Source organism: Lissotriton helveticus, chromosome 3_1, assembly GCF_964261635.1.
Source record: "Lissotriton helveticus chromosome 3_1, aLisHel1.1, whole genome shotgun sequence".
Classification (NCBI taxonomy): domain Eukaryota; kingdom Metazoa; phylum Chordata; class Amphibia; order Caudata; family Salamandridae; genus Lissotriton; species Lissotriton helveticus.
In genome coordinates, this window is record NC_136061.1 from 1,569,032,553 (window position 1) to 1,569,049,546 (window position 16,994).

At 44.7% G+C, this 16,994-nt stretch overlaps 1 protein-coding gene across 3 annotated transcripts in view; it reads left to right on the forward strand.

The window, feature by feature from the left end:
* LOC144823638 (indolethylamine N-methyltransferase-like) overlaps positions 1-16,994 on the forward strand; it is a 148,427-nt gene that overhangs the window by 20,635 nt on the left and 110,798 nt on the right. Inside the window, exon 3 of one of the 3 annotated variants that reach the window (XM_078682322.1) lies at positions 7,918-11,441. The exons of the other annotated variants lie outside the window; for them this stretch is intronic. Coding sequence (XP_078538448.1) covers positions 7,918-8,356 — 439 coding nt within the window. The 3' untranslated portion in view covers positions 8,357-11,441. Of the gene's footprint in view, positions 1-7,917; positions 11,442-16,994 lie in introns of those variants that run through there. 3 annotated transcript variants of the gene reach the window in all.

The following is a 16,994-nucleotide window of genomic DNA, read 5'->3' on the forward strand; positions in this document are numbered from 1 at the left end:
AGAAAACCCGGTGCAGCGCACGCACCAGAAGTGGCCGCCCTACCCGCTCCCACTGGTGAACAGACACAACCGCAAGCCGCGCCACAGGCACCCGCAGTGCGAGAAGAAAGCGTCCACGGAGCGCACTTGGTCCAAAGTGCGCAGAAGGCCATGCCAGTGAACCCGCCAGCACAGGCAGGCGCCCCGGAAGGAAGGAGACATCTCCATGTAGACGCCCTGCTGAAACACGCGGAGGTAACACAGTACCAAGCAGTTGCGCAACAGCGCAGGACCAGCTGCTAAAACTTCAGGAGTGACAGACTGAAAAGTATGCGCAGCAAGAGCGTCCAGTGAAGCAAATGAAGGATGCAGTCGGATGCGCACCAAAGACGGTCGCAAAGAATAAGCACTGCTGAAGGGAGATCCACTACTTCTCCACCGCCCAGCGAAGCCCCACAGTGGGCCTAAGGCAACACAGTGTCCTCCCTCACACTGCCTCAAGACGGAGTCGGCAGAGACCCAAGACAGCAAGAGAGGAGTCGCACAGCCCACGTGGCCGGCCTCCACAGCAACAGATGCTCCCACAGCGCAGTGACACGTGACTGGACATCACAGCGCACAGCAACAAGGGAGCCTGTCACGCAAAGTGAACAGTCCGGACCAGCGTACCGGAAGACAGGAAGAACAACCACTACAGGCGTGCAATATGGAACAGAGAAGAGCGACAGGACCAACGACTCGCATCAGCACTGAGGAAGGTGTTCATCCACTCAAGCCAGCCATCGTGGTGCAGAGACGTCACTGGCGACAGCTCCGTGGGAGGACCTACTGTAAGCCGCTAGCAGCGCAGTCTGCGTCCCAGATCCACGCTTCGCAGTTCGACCATCCTCTCACCTGTCACCAGCTGCTTGGTATCGATAACATCACACCTCGCAGTGCACCTGCCTGCAGACAATGGAGCAGTGCCACAAAGTCCCTCAAGTCCTTCTCACTCCCTCAAGTCACCCCGACAGAAGATCGCCGCCTGTCTGCCCACTGAAGAAAACTACCATATTGCTACCAATGTCCAGGAGCATCGCCACCAAGCAGCATCACACCACCAGAGGAAATCCACACACCCAGAACAACCGGAGCTCAGAGAGGCGAATCACCCAGTAACAGTCTATACACCCCCGTTCATCCAAAGCCTGCCGAAGTCGAGCACACCCGTTCATTGGGAGATCCGCCCTTGGGGACTACACGAGACTTGACCGTGGCCCTGTCGAGAGTTCTGCAGCAACCCTAAGCGTGGCCTACGCAACATCCCGCACAGCCCACGCAGTCCCGTGGAGGTCCAGGGGAAAAGGGCCTCGACGGAGTCCCTGTGCAAAAGGGGTCCGAGTGGGAGAGATGTGTCGGCCGCCGCTCCACGTCGGGCGCAGGAAGCACGAAGGTTACGGCTGAAGACTGGTCACCCACAAGATCGGCAGAGGGAGGCGCATCACCCGAGTCCAGACGGCGAGGATGTCCAGACCATGACACCACCCTCAGAAGCTACATGAGCGACTTGGCTGTGAGTCCGTTGGCAGTTCCTCAGCGACGCCTTTGCGCGGCTCCTGCGAAGCCCCACATGGTCCACACGGTCCCATCTCAGCCAGCAGGGAAAGCCCTCCAAGAGGCTCCAGTGGCAGTGGAGTCCAGGCAAGAAAGGCAAGTCGAACGTCGCTCAGCTGTCAGGAGCAGGAGAATCACCAAGCGCGACACCCCGCAGGAAGGCCTCACTCACCGAGATCGTCTCCGACACTGAAGCGGATTCCACCACAGCTCCAGATGCATGGACACAAATTGTGTACATATGAACTTCACCCCTGCGAGACCAGGCCAGTCTACAAAACGTCGCCTAGGCGAAGAAGGCATCCTGACCATGCTGTCAAGGACTCTAACACTGCCCAGCAGATGGCCTGAAGAGACTCATTTGGTGGTGATTTGTGCTTAGTTGTTTTTCTTATAGGTTGGACTTTTGTTTGTTTTTATTCAATTTTGTGAGGGATGTAGTATCCGGCTGGATACAGTCTAGTGTTCCAAAGCTGATGTAACCCACACTAGACACCCACCCACCACAGGCGTCACCAGTCACGTGACCCTGTTAATAAAAGGGGCCGGGCGCACGTGTCCTGGGCCCAGTTACTATACCACCATACCAAGTGTCTGAATGCGTTCATTCTGGTCATGCGGGCCTGAGTCCCGACCTTACACCGTGCATGCTGGATCTGCCAGTGACAGTTAACCATTGCAGAATCATTTTCTGCAATTGCGGTTACCATTTATATTGTGCTCATTTTCCTGTGAAACTGACTCATTGCGGCATATTGAAAAGAAAAGTTAGACGAGCAAAGAAAAGGAAATAAACACAAGTTCTGGTATTGTGTGAAACCAAAAGGGAGTAAACACAATTGCATGATTCATAGTGGACAATACCACCAATACCGTGCAGAATGAGAAGGAAGATGGAATTTACTGCAGAGGGTTTTTCTGCATCGTGTGTCTATTGATGCATAAGCCTGAAGCCCTATCAAACACTTCCAGCAGTACCAGTATCGAGTCCACCAGCCTCCACAGATAGAGGAGAGTGTTGTCAGCATACATCGAAACAGTATGTACCTTAGTCCCGATGCGTACACCTCACTTCCCAGATCCTGCCACAGGTACACCACCAGGGGCTTCATTGCCAGTCAAAGAGGAGTGGGGACCGGGGGGGATCCCTGTCTAATACCCCTCTCCATATGAAAAGCTTCAGACATGACCCTTCCCATCCACACTCGAGCCTTGGGTTTGTTGTAAAGAAGGCACACCCAGTGCAAGAACTCCAGCCCCCTCCCATACACCTCAACACCTCCCACAGGAACACCCAACCAAGGGTGTCAAAGGCTTTCTCGATATCCAGTGCCAGAAGAAGTGGCTTCCAAGTCCATCCCCTGAGCCAAGTGCATTACGTGGGACAGTCCCCTAAGATTCATATGGATATCCCTACCCAGCATGAACCCACATAGATCCTCCTTGACCAAGCTTGACACAACTAGCTGCAGACTCATGGCCATGGCAAGCTCCTTGGAGAGGATCTCCATATCAATGTTCAACATGGAGAGTGGCCGAAAAGAACCCAGGTCACCCTGGTCTTTATCCGGCTGAGAAATTGTCACAATGAGTGCCTTGTGCATAGGTGCTGGCAACGTGCCCGACATCTAGCCTTCAGGAGTGTCTCCTGCAGCTTGAGGACCAGTAAAGCAGACTATGTGAAATTTACCATGGGCCATGTCTCGTATGGCTGCACAGAACTCTTCTTTTCGAATATCCCCCTCCAAGCCCTCCCTCTGCACCTCAGCAAGCCATGGCAGCAGCACCCGTTCAAGCTCTCAGCATGCATCAACTATTGGTGCCTCATACTCCCCTGCCTGGTGGTCTCTGAACAAAGCGCTAATGCCTATCTATCTGGCCACCGTAGTTCTGCTTACATGTCAAGTATTAAATCAATGGGGGGGGTGTCTTTGTTTAAGTAGCCATGCCAGCAGTCACCCAGATTAGTCCCTTTCCCGATGCAGTCATTGTTGGTAGTCCTTCCTTATATAGTGGTCCAACTTGTCCCACATATCTGCCACATTGTGCTGTGTAGCTATCAGTGTCCCGTCCTCTGCTCCCTGCCTTCCTGCTCATCGCTACAGTCTGGTCAGTTCCTCCTCCACTTGTAGCAGGTCCCTCTCCAACCTCCTCCTAGTGCCACAGACCTAGAAACGCTTTCTCCCCTCACTATCCCCTTGAAGGTGTCTCACTCTGCACCTTTCAGCGGGTTAGAATTCTAATTGGTTTTAAATTATCCCTGCAGAAACACCTGGATCGCCTCTCTATAAATGGGATCTTCTCATCTTACTTCTAATATCTTTCGAACCTGCAAAACATAAGACAAAACTGTGGCCATCTACTTTTTTTCTGTAATACTCATACAAATCGCCAGAGGAAGTGAATAATTCCGATCTGACGTTCTACTGGAGTAACATAACATGAAGTTGGCCTAAAGTAATTGAGAACAAATACTAGAAGAACAATTGTATGTAAATTGGCTGAGTATCACAGTAGCATCTGGTGATGAGGAAGAAATGTATTGATAAAGAGGATGCATAGGTGCCAAAGTCAACCAAACCTCTTTCCCAACGACATTGCATGTCTCTATCAAGCTGCTTTTAATTAAGTCAATAAAATTGGGATAAAAAATTATTTTAACGGTTTGTACTGATTGTTTTTAAGGGATTTTATTTTGAAGAACTAATGATGATATGATCCAATACTAGAAATAATCAATTGTTTAGATATATCAAAGAAATAGGTAAAAAATAAATGTTTATATATTCAATTGTTTTTTTAAAAACTTTGTGTTTTGTGGTTTTACGTAACCATTTTGATGAAAGTCTTTGCTCAGGAAAGCAACTTCAAGCACAAATTAAGCCATTTAAAGCATTGAAAATAGGTGATTGTTTATTCCCATTGTAAATTCTGCTGCGTTTATAGTCCACTAGGCCACAGCTTACTAGTCTCTAGTAATTGTTTTGATCACTTTCAATGTATGTTTGTGTGGGGGTGGAAGTGAAGTTTGTCTCCTATAGGCCCCAACTCTAGGTGCACAAAATGGTACCCTTCCGTAGGGGTTTCAACTGCGGCTTAAAGGTAATGGAAGGCATTCCCATTCTAGAGGTCATAAGTGTGCGGGAGATGTTGGGCTGAGAGGAGGGTTTCACAGGGTAGTAGTATACACAAATAGATAGTTTATGGAATTGTATGTCTTTTATCATCATCTTCAACTTTTATTTTTGCCACCATATTTGTGACAGGATAGATTATGATAGATTAATAGTATAAACATTAATAGTAATGGCCTAATTAATAAGCAGAAATGTTGAGCAGCTTTAAATTGGATCAAGGCTTCAACCCAAATTTTCTATTATGGCAGAAGACATATTTAAACAGTTAGGGCCATATGTATGAAGCAAATTCGCATTCGCAAACGCCGAAATTCCCCGAATTTCGGCGTTTGCGAAAGCGAATTTGCAAAATGGTATGTATAAAGGAAAATATGGTGGAAAATAAGAAATCTCAAAATTTGCGATTCCTTATTTTGCAATTGCATTTAAGGAATCGCAAATTTTGTGATTCCTTAAATGCAATGTATGAAGCGAAAAAAGATTGCAAATTGCCCCTAAGGAATCGCAAATTACCACCAACTTCAAGTTGGTGGTAATTTGCGAATTCCTTGAATAATGCCCATTTTGGCATTTTTCAAAGTGCTATGTGATGCACATACATGCCCTTTGGGCATGTATGTGCACCACAGCACCACATGTGCACCCATGCTTATTTAAGGGGTGCAACAGGGTGTCCTTTGGACACCCCTGCACCCTTGAAATTATTCTCAATTTGCGATTTTCAAATTGCGAATCGCAAAATTGAGAATACCTTCCCATTCATTCCTATGGGCCTCCTGGCCCATAGAAATGAAAGTATTCCTTAATTGCGATTCGCAATTTGCTAATCGCAATTAAGGAATACTAAGAATTCGCAAAAAAAATGCAAATTTGTACATACATACCAATTTGCGATTCTGAAATAGCGATTTCTTAAAAATCGCTATTTCAGAATCGCAAATGGGTACCTTGATACATATGGCCCTTAATCATTCAATGGGGCCTCTCCCTTTCTGTCTTTGTATCAGCCAATGCAGCACACAGGGAAGTGGCTATTCTCATTAATTGAGTATTAAAATGGAAAATTATTCAGGCCAACATAGATTCTTTAGGGAGGTGGCTTCGCGTTACAGGTGTTTTAGTTACTATGTTTAATTATATGAACTATTACAGCCCCATTGACGATCAAGTTTATACTTGTCTGGTGATTTTAATATTAGCAACGAGTTCAATAAGGGTCGCAATTTTGACTTCATTCAAATCACGAATGGAGATGCTTTAGGTATTGGGGAAAAAAGACTTGGGGGCAGATTTACAAGCCCCTTGCACCTCATTTGCGCGGCCGTTGCGTCACTTCTGTGATGCAGCGGCGGCGTAAACCATGCGCCACCTTGCGCCCTATTTACAACGTGAGACATCTAGGGCGATGCGTCAGGTTGCAAAGCCCTGCGCCACATGAAACTTGCATCAGGTTTCATGCGGGCGTTCCAGCGCAGGTGGGGGCGTTCCGTCACAGGAGCGTCTCAGAAAAGTGCCTGAGTGAAATCTACAAGATTTCACTCAGTCACTTTTCCGATGCCGCTGTGTCAAAATCTTGTGACTGCTTGAAGCAGGCGTAAGGCTTGACACACCATGTTTGAACATAGGCAGGGTTGGAACAGTGCTGGAGTTGCGTCGCGCCCGCAATGCAACTTCAGCACTGCCCCAACCTTGCACCGGCAGATGTGACACGCATTGTAAATGCGGTGCACCTGTGGTGGCGTAAGGGTAAACTTGCGTGACACATCTTTCCTGGCGCATCCCTGCTGATTTGCAGGGATGCGCCAGGAAACGTTAATCTGCCCCCTTAATTTATTTCCAATTTGAGGAGAGATTTTTGTCTTTTCGATCTGTGGCCTGTTGATAATCCCCATACAAAATGATTCACTTGTTTTTCTGCAAAGTTTAATTCAACTTTTAGATGTAACTTTTTTTTATTTCCCAGTCTCTGATCAGAAAAGGTTCATCTATAGTAATCCATTTTTTATCACATTATTGTTTCTTCAGAGATTGAGACTGATTTCAATCTTGATTTCAACAATAAATATTATTATTTGTATTAAATCTTGTTAAAAACTATTAACATTTATTGTTCATTACCAAATAATACAATAATAAAGGTTGTTAAACTTAAAAATGTTTAATGTTACAAAATCTTTTGAATTCAAAATAAGTTATTGACCATGTTATAATTGAATGATAAATATGTGCTTTGTTTATATTTTTAAAATTAATTTTACATTTAATTATAGGTATAACAATTTTAAATAGTTTTAGATTGGTCTTTTTGTATGAAACATTGATGGAACTCTAAGATGTCATCCCAAAATGATAATTGAAGATTTGACCTGAGGCAGATGACATAGGCAGTTTATTCAGCCCACGGCATATGGTGGATTAATCAGAAACAAAATCAGAAAATAATGCAACCCTTAGTCAGTGCATGAAAGGTTGCTTGGACATAGAGGGCCAGATGTGAGTCGCCAAATAGCGTTTGCGATCTCTATTTGGCATGGTGCAATGTAGGTAAGTTGAAACCTACTAGCAAAATAAGGAATCGCAAAACTGCAATTCCTTATTTTTCTCTTGCATTTAAGGAATGGCAAATTGCGATTCCTTAAATGCAATGTAAGTAGCACAAAAGAAAGTGCACTTTAGCCTTACGGAATCGCTAATTACCACCAACTTGAAGTTGGTGGTAATTAGCGATTTCCTTTAAAGAAACACTTTTTTCCTTTTTTTTAAGTGCCATGTGACACACATTCATGCCCTTAGGGCATGTTTGTGCGCCACATGTGCACACATGGACATTTCAGGGGTGCAACAGGGTGTCCTTTTGGAACCCTGGCACCCTTGAAATTGCCCCGGCAATTTGCGAGTGCCTCTTGATGACTCGCAAATTGCGGGAGCAATTTCTATTCATTTGTATGGGTCTCTTGTCCCATAGGAATAAATGGGAAGGTATTCCTTAATTGAGAATCGCAATTTGTAATTCACAATTAAGGAATATTGAGGAATCGCAAAAAATATTGCGATAACCTCCTTCATGGCATTTTGCAATTCCTTAATAGCGATTCCCTAAAAATCGCTATTAAGTTTTGCAAACATGCATTTACCTACATCTGGCCCATAGTATCGCTAAAGAAAAAATGGCACGGCTATTATGATATCATTGTAATTTTTTTTACAGAGAACTATGGATTGCGAAAGAAGAGATGATGAAAAAAGCCATAGAGCAAGTTATCAAAGGTGAACTTTCTGATTGTCACCCAGTGGCCCCAAGACTTTCTGTTGAAGCTGACTGCATTTTCAGTGAATATTGTTTGGAATTTCTGAGCACGGATAAAGAGGCCTACTGCAAGGCCATGAAAAGTATGTCATCACTGCTAAAACTAGGTGGCTGTCTTGTAATGTTTGTTTTTCTTGACTGCACCTTTTACATGATTGGCAAAGTCAAGTTCCCAATCGTATGCTTGAATGAGGAATTAGTGAGAAAGGCGTTAACAGACTCCGGCTTTGTCATTAAAGAATGGCACCTCACCTCTAGAATTACTACTACACTGTATTCGATCAGCGATTTTTCTAGGAAGTTGTTCCTTGTTGCACGTAAGGAAAAGGTCAAAGAATAGTTCCAAAGGGGACAATATTAGACATGCGGATTGAATCATAAAGGTGAAATCTTTGATTTTTTTCTGTGAGTTGTGTTCGATGATCTGCCGTATGTATCTGCTTTTAATATCCCTACTGAATATTGGGCGCTTATTTAACATCAAACTTAAATGTTAAAAGGCTGCTCTTATGGTTTGTATATGATTGTAATTCGATTTTAAACAACAATGTTGTTTAATACTCTTTGTTCAGTATCATGAACTATGAAATTATGTTTCCCCTTTATATCACAGTATCAGGCATTGAGGATTAATTTATGGTTATTAGAACCTATTTACTGACAAGCTCCCCTGAGTGTATGGCTAAGATACCACTGCCTTCTAAAATGTCGAGGTTTGTGATTTGCTTCAGGGTGAGATGAAATACAACTGAATGTAAAATGATGGCAATTCAGTGCTTCTTTATAAGGAAACCAGTTAATAATGAAGTCTAACATGAGGGGCATATGTATTGCATTGTGTAGGCACCACACAACGTGGTACATAAGCAACACAAATCCTATATCAATTTATGACGTCACGCAAGGCCACTTGCATGGCCCTGAGTGGCTTCATAAATCTGGAGTAAGGCAACACAGCACAAATCGCTGTGTTGCTTCACTCTGCCCTGGGAAGGCATTCCATGGGCATTGCGTGAGTGTTCCTCTGCAACTCCCATGGTTTTTGACACATCCCCAGATGTACCAAAAGTTGTAGACCTGGGAATGTACCAAAAAGATATGCTTTCTCAGGGGAGGTGTAAGAAGGAAAGGTATCTTAACTTCTCATTGCTTTCGTTTTGTATGCGCGCTTCATTATGCAGCCCACATAGAAAGAGTAATATTACTCATGGGATTCTTTTTGTTCAGTAAGGGGCCCCTTAATGCACAAAACAAGACTGCTTGCAACACAGGCACTCTTGCATCATGGTGCAAGGGTGCCTGCATTGGCGTTAGGCAGCCAAAACGGTGCCAGCGCAAGGAAAAAGGCAGGAAGGCACTGTATTCTTTTAAATATAGCACATTTCTGCCCTTTCCCTTCACACAGCGTATTGAGGTGACTTGCTGCACTGTGTGGCTTTTTAATAAATATGCCCTATGCCCATGAGTTTGTATCATGCTATTATACATCTCTAGTAAGTAAGGCAATGCTTGGTGTAAACACCTTTACCACTGTTTTATGACAGCAGGTGGTAATGCATGATAAGAGTATTTCTACAAATTTAAGCAGACAGGCAGCAGTGCAGATACAGCAACAACACAAATCACAACCCCTTAGGTCATAGATAATCCCCAGTAAGAGCAATACAGGACAACAAAACAGCTCAGTTCAACAACACTGCAAAACACTGGTACAAGAGATAAGTAATAACACACCAAACAAATTAACAAAAAAACAATACTTCATTACCACATACTAAAACTACAGAATTTTGCATTGGTGTAATTGTGTGCTATAATGTTGTGACTAGTGTTATTATGTTGTGTTGTGGTTGTGATTTTTCAGTTTTTCTTTGTTACCTTAGTTTCTTCCAAATTGTTGTGCTATTGCAAAAGTTGTATTGTGCTCTGTGATGAAGTTTGTTGGTGTAGTTGTTGTATCTCTGTGCTCTGTAATGGTGACATTTTGTTCTTTTAGTGTGTTAGTTTGTATTAGTTTTGTCCTGCACCATTGTGATTTGTATTTCATGTTTTTTGCGCTGTTGTGATGAGGTGCTGTTGGTTTGTCTAATTGAGTTGTGTTTTGTTGTGATGGTGATGTGTGTTTTATGCGTTGTGCTTTTTAGTTGCACTATTGCACTGCTTTGTCATTGTATTAAATGCTGTGTTGCATTGAGTTTTGATTGTTAGATCGTGTTTTGTTATGGTCTGTTTTGTATTCATCTATTATTTTGCTTTCTGTTGTCTTGTGGTATGTAGGTCCATTAGAGATGTCAGCAAATGCTGACTAATTACAGGGAAAAGCAGCAATCACTTCAAAGGTACTGTGAAAAAATACACCATGTAAGGTATTGACATACAGCTGTTAGCACAAAACTGAAGCAGAGAAAATGTCTTACATTAGTTTTATTTTATATATCGACTCATGTTACTCTTGCATCACCAATTACAATGGTTGGCTAAATGTTTTCCAATCTCACATGTGGAACATCAAGAATGCTAGGTCATCTATCTGGAGTTTACATTGGAAGGAGTTGTATAATCATCACTGCTAACCATTTGCATATTATACTTGTGAAATTAAATGTGATCCAGTAGCACACATTATTCGGAGCAAGTGTACTAATAATTACATGTTAACAAGTAAATACTGCAGTGCAATGATTAATGATCTTACTATATGATGTTACCATATTGAAATGTAACTGAATTGAGAAAATACTGGAAAGTCACAGATTTAATGTCAAAGTGGCGTTAGACAAGAAGGCAAGACTTCTAATAATAATTTGACCTATTCAGTTTAATTTATCTCCATGCATATATTTCATTCTTTTGCTCCGGTCCTTGTGAAATACCTTTGTGTTTAACTATTATATAAAAACAAAACTGTACTGCATAAACCATATATGCAGCCTGAATTGAGTTATAAACTCTTTTTTCGAATTGCAGAGGGAGGAAAAGTGCATCATTAGCCCCTTGAGGTTTTGCCTTTTATAATTCATGACACCTTCCTAAACCCAAAAGTGGAAATGAATATCATATTATTCTCTATACATCTAAAGGGGGACTATGCTCTGTTTGCTTTCTTTTTGCACCGCCTTGTAATTATGTGAAGCGCTCCGATACCTTGCGGTCTGGCTAGCGCTCTACAAAACTTCTTAAATAAAAAAAATAAAAAATAAAAAATATATGTTATCTTCCTGGAAGAAATTGGGTTGTTTGTCGTAAAGAATATGAATACTCTACAATCAATAAGTCCACAGTGTTCTTTTTACTGCGAATCAAGAACTCCATTGTAGCACTTTACCCTCCAGGGTAGGGAATCAGGGCAGTCCAAAGCTTACTCAATGGAGATAGTTAATGCTACATTGTCTATATCAACATCATCAATAAATCATTACACCTAAGCCAATGTGTCTCTGTGTCTTTAATTTAATTATATGAGCACAACATCAGGAACAGCCAAAAAAGGTCCCTGCCCTCGCAAACCCATGTGCAAAAGTACAGTCTCAGGGAGAGCTCAACAAAGGAAATGCAGTCTCCCCAGGATACATATACAATGACCTGGGAGACATAGGGTGACATTTAAGCAGGGCTCATGTGGGGCCTGTGGTGTTCCTGGCAGCCCCCAAACACTTTAGGAAACATTGATGGTGTCTTTGTCCCTCCTTGGGGCACCATCGAGGAAGTGTGTGCTCATTTTAACTCCCTCACTGGGGATCATTGAGTTCTCCTATCCGGAGCCATAAATAATTAATGAGTAGATCACCCAATCTTCGGGGTTGAAGTAGTCCTTTTGCAAAAAACCCTGAGGAAATGGGGCTCACGAGGGACAAACCTGTGCTCAGGGAGGGGGCTGCATGCACGCTGTACCCCAATAACAGTTCAGTTGTTGCATCGACCCACAGACCCTGTCTCACCTAGGGGGGATTTTCAAGAAATCACATTGAAGCGCCACTTTGTATTTGCCTTGTACTCCTGGGGGATAAACCTATATCTAGGGCCTCATAGGGCTGATATTCTTAAGAAGATGTTATTTGCTCCTGGTGCTGAGCTCTAGCCACCAGAAGCAACTGCTCCAGGACTCCTGGTCTTTAAATGTATTTTCCTGGGAAGCATGGTTTTTAAAGCTCCCTGCACTTGGCCTTTACTCGGCCTGCGCTCTCTCTCCTGCTTGGGGGAGTCTTCCACAGACCATCCAAAGTCAGAAGTCAGTACACCCTCCCTGTTGCACCCCCCAGGATATATGGCTATCTTGCAGGCTAACTCTGTGTTAGCAGCTGAGTCAAGGACCTGTCCACAAACTTTCCAGGGGAACCATGCAGGGTCCCCCAGCAGGTCAATTTCCTCAACTGTTCCTCACTGGGGATAAGGGGGCATCCTCACACCCAGGATTATGATGGGTATCTCAAAGTCCCAAGGTCTCTCCTTGGATGACAGCAGGTAGCTTCTCCTTCCACCTGGGCATTCTTTCACCATCATCCCTCCGAGGTCCAGTGTCTTATCATCTGTCTCTCAACCGGTCAGGGATTCCTAAGGGTGACTTTTCAGAAACACTTATTTCATTGCCTTTAAATGCATTCAGAATTTTATAATGTCTGTCAACTTCTAAGTGGTTTTGTAACTGACACATTTTTAGTAAATAACTTTCCAAACCGATTGAGTAATGAGCTGGGTCTTTCATTTTTTTAGAACGTCTTGCTAACATTTTTTATATTTATTCCTACTTTGAGCTCAACAGGGGCCTTGAATTATTGCTTGTTTCTCAGGATTTTAATAAAATATTTCTCAGCTGCTCTAATTCTTTTCTTGAAGGCTCAAGCCAGTCTTAAGCAACAGTTTCTCAAAGGCAGTGGTGTACTTGACAAAGTGGCCATTCCTTGAGCTGAGATATGTTCTGTTATATAGCAAATGAAAGTGATTACACTTTTTACATTCTAATTTGTCCATTTAATATGCCATGGATTACAGGAAATACAGAAGTTACATCGATCAATGATGGGGGAAGGCTGTCACCAATCCCTGTATCAATACATATAATACCAAGGAAACTGCTACTGGATTATGATCATTGATTTTATTTCCATCTACCTTCAATATTCATAAATATATAATCCTATCCTGACTTATAATCAGCATTTGCGGGCATATATAACTAAAATCTTTCATTATCAGCTTTATATTAATGCTCTTCCTCTTTGCCCTACCTGACATTTTGCTATAGCCGTGAGGAGGACGGCCGCCTGAGGTCCCACTTGTTGCTGCCCACTTGCTGCTGCCACTGCTGCCACTGCTCCCTGACACCGGACCCTGAGCGCTTGCGCCCGCAGCCCCCGTTCCTACATCTACCAGGGGGCTGCGTGAGGCGCTTGGCACTGACATCACCGGAGGGCGCCGGAGGGCTTCAAAGCCGGTCCGGCCCTCTCGCAGCGTGGGACGTGCTCGTCCTCTTTGCCCTACCTGACATTTCGCCATAACCGTGAGGGGAACGGCCGCCTGAGGTCCCACTTGTTGCTGCCCACTTGCTGCTGCCACTGCTCCCTGACACCGGACCCTGAGCACTTGCGCCCTTAGCCCCCGTTCCTTACATCCACCAGGGGGCTGCACGAGGCGCTTGGCACTGACGTCACCGGAGGGCGCCGGAGGGCTTCAAAGCCGGGCCGGCCCTCCCGCAGCGCGGGACGCGCTCTTCCTCTTTGCCCTACCTGACATTTCGCCATAGCTGTGAGGGGAACGGCCGCCTAAGGTCCCACTTGTTGCTGCCCACTTGCTGCTGCCACGGCTCCCTGACACCGGACCCTGAGCACTTGCGCCCGCAGCCCCCGTTCCTACATCTACCAGGGGGCTACACGAGGCGCTTGGCACTGACGTCACCGGAGGGCGCCAGAGGGCTTCAAAGCCGACCCGGCCCTCCCGCAACGCGGGACGCGCGCAGGCTCGTCCCGTGCCCGTCACGCCACAGGAAGAGGCAGGGCAGGGCCCCCCTCCAACATTTGGAACACGGGAACACATACACAAGGACAAAAGGTACTGTGGGGACTTTGAAGGGGCTTGCGTCCTCTAAAACAGCGAACATCGACCCCTTGTTTTGTTTTGAATTGCTACACCTAGGTGTGTTTCCCCCGGTCTTAAGCCGTGCAGGAGTGGTTGACATTATAAGTTTGCTGTAAAAATGGGTAAAAGGAAGTCCATGGAGGGGGGAGCACCGATCGTAAATGCCAAAAAAGGGAAAAAGGCAAAAAAGGTATCACATGCAGCCACTAACTGCGTCCTCACAAGAATTGAAGCTAGTGTCAGTGAATGTGAGGAAGTGTTAGTGGGGAAAACCGGTAGAAATGCAATGGAAAATACTGATCCCCTCACCGAGGTTCTAAAGCAACATCGGAAAAGAGTGATCCCTGCCATTTTTAGAAAAAAAACTCCATGAAGTGCATAGCTGTCTTGAAGGCCCCAAAGAGACAGACCCCATAGAGATATCAAACGGGACAAAAACCCCTAATAAGATATTAGAGCACATAAATGAAGGGATCTCGCAGAAGACACCACTCGAGAATGGTATTATCTGCTCTAATAGATTTGCTGTCTTAGAAGGGGATTCAGGAGATTTAATTAATGTTATAGCACATGGTGACAGGAAACTAGAGCCAAGTATCGATGGCCCAATTGCATGCACTAAATGCCTCTATTCTAACAAAATATTACTGCAGAAACTGGAAAATCTGGAGAGGGAATTGGCCTCTGTAAAAAATTCGCTGGAGGTGTTAGCACAGAAAGTGGACGTGCATAGGGCCACAGATCTCCAACCCTTAACATCCTCCAAATCGGCCATAGTAACAAGGGGAACTCCATCTACTAAACCAACATTAGGAGGGGGGTCTTCACTGAGAGGGTCCACAGCCCGAATTCCAGCTACAAAACTAATGACAGGAGGGGGTCTTCTTCATTGAGAGGCACCACAGTTCAAAGGCCATTTAGTGGGAGTACTACCTCAGGGCAATCCAGCCTTAGCTCATATGCAGAAATTACGAAATCACAGGGTGAGAGAGCCAAGAGTACGGATTAGCACACCAGCAATACGGGCATCAGCAGCACGCCCCTGGTTAGAGAAAGAAGGAGTGTGGGAGATGATCCGAGTGCCCCACCAAATAGAAACACAGCAACAATTGTTTACATGACTACGGTCCCCAAGCTTGGTAGGTATGCTGGCCATGAAAGCAGCGAATCCATCCATAGTAAAGCGATCCACTGGCTGCGTCATGTAAGGGGGTGTAGATCAATCGTCAGGGATGACATGATAAGGGTAAAAAGGATGACCTTGTTTACCTCCCATACAGATTGCATCGAACTGCTGTTACGCAATTCAGTAATTGCGGAGAACCTAGTAGCCCTTAAGTACCGGACCTTCCCCCGCCAAGCATTCGGATATTCAAATTAGACGCCTGCCACTTTGGTCCATAGACAGGCAACCGGATGATTCTGACCTCAATAGAATAGATTGACTAATCAAGGATAGCCATCGAATCGCCCACTCGAAACAGGCAATATGGGTGAGCATGGAGGCACCCCTTGCCCCAACAGTGCAACCCCAAGACCAACCAGAAGGGAAGGGAAGGTTAGGGTTACTCAGGGTCTATCAGGGGCAGAGATGATAACCCAAGGGTGATCCAGCTCCTCTCCTGGAACATAGCAGGTCTCCAAAAAAAACTGGCAATTCCAGAATGGAATGAATTCACTGATAAGTACGAGGTATGCATGTTCCAGGAGACCTGGAGCACGACTCCCCTATATAAGCCTGGGTATACTACCTACTTTATCCCGGCTATAAGTCCAGGGAAGGGCCGGCCATTGGGGGGCCTCCTTATATGGGTTGATATTGCTCTATATTGGGGTATTACTATGCACAATTCATCCTCGGAGGACATCCTACATCTAACATTTAAAGGTCCGCACAATGGCAATAATGTGGAGCTGTTCAATGTGTATGCGAGAGGAACTGCAGGGGCTCAAATCTCAGCCACTATAGCATCCCTAGAAGTAGCATTAGCTGGCATTTCCCCCCGTCTAACATCATTATGGGAGGAGATTTAAACTGCACATACGAACCGCTAAGCGAGGAGGACGTCCTGGGAATTAATGAAGAAGATGCTAAACAGTCTATCCCTACATTGAGTCTGGCCCCAATCAGGAAATGGTCACCTAGGGCAATCCAAATCAATGCATTAACACTAGAATATAATCTACGAGCATTGAATGGCAGGACAATTTCTGATCCAAAAGGAGCTAACACATACAACAGACTTAGTGGCCCCTCGCGCATTGATTATATATTGCTTGATACCCGCCTATGGGGGGACCTAGTGGACATGGAGGTAAAGCAGTCGCAGGACAGCGACCACAATCCTCTATGTATGAAAATTAGATGGGGATCCTCGGAAAAGTCATCTAATGCCCCATTATTACTAACAAAAGAGGAAGTCCCATCTAATTGCAACTGTAGACTGAAGTGGCATAAGGTTGCATGTCAGGAGGACTCACTAACTAGCATTAGAGAGCTAGTAGGACAGAAGAGTACAGAACTCGCATTTCTCAACACAGCCCATGGGGAAAAAGCAGGTTTTTCATTTGAATGAATTTTATAAGAATACAATAGAGAAGCTGGGCTCGTTTTTTATCATCAAGGCGTCCAGAAGGCACAAAAGGAACATAGCAAAATCTGGCAATTTATGGTATACAGCTCTGTACAGAAAAAAGAGAAAGGCTTTATCCACAGCCCAGCGCAAAAAAGATGTGGTAGCAGTAAGGGTGGCTAGAAAGGAGTACAATAACACCATAGAAGTAGCAAAGCGGGACTGGGAGGAACAACACTGGCAGGAGCTTAAAATTGCAGCCCATTCAAAAGACTCAACACTATTTTGGGAACTGATTAATAAATCCAATAGAAGGGGAGCTGACCCCATCCC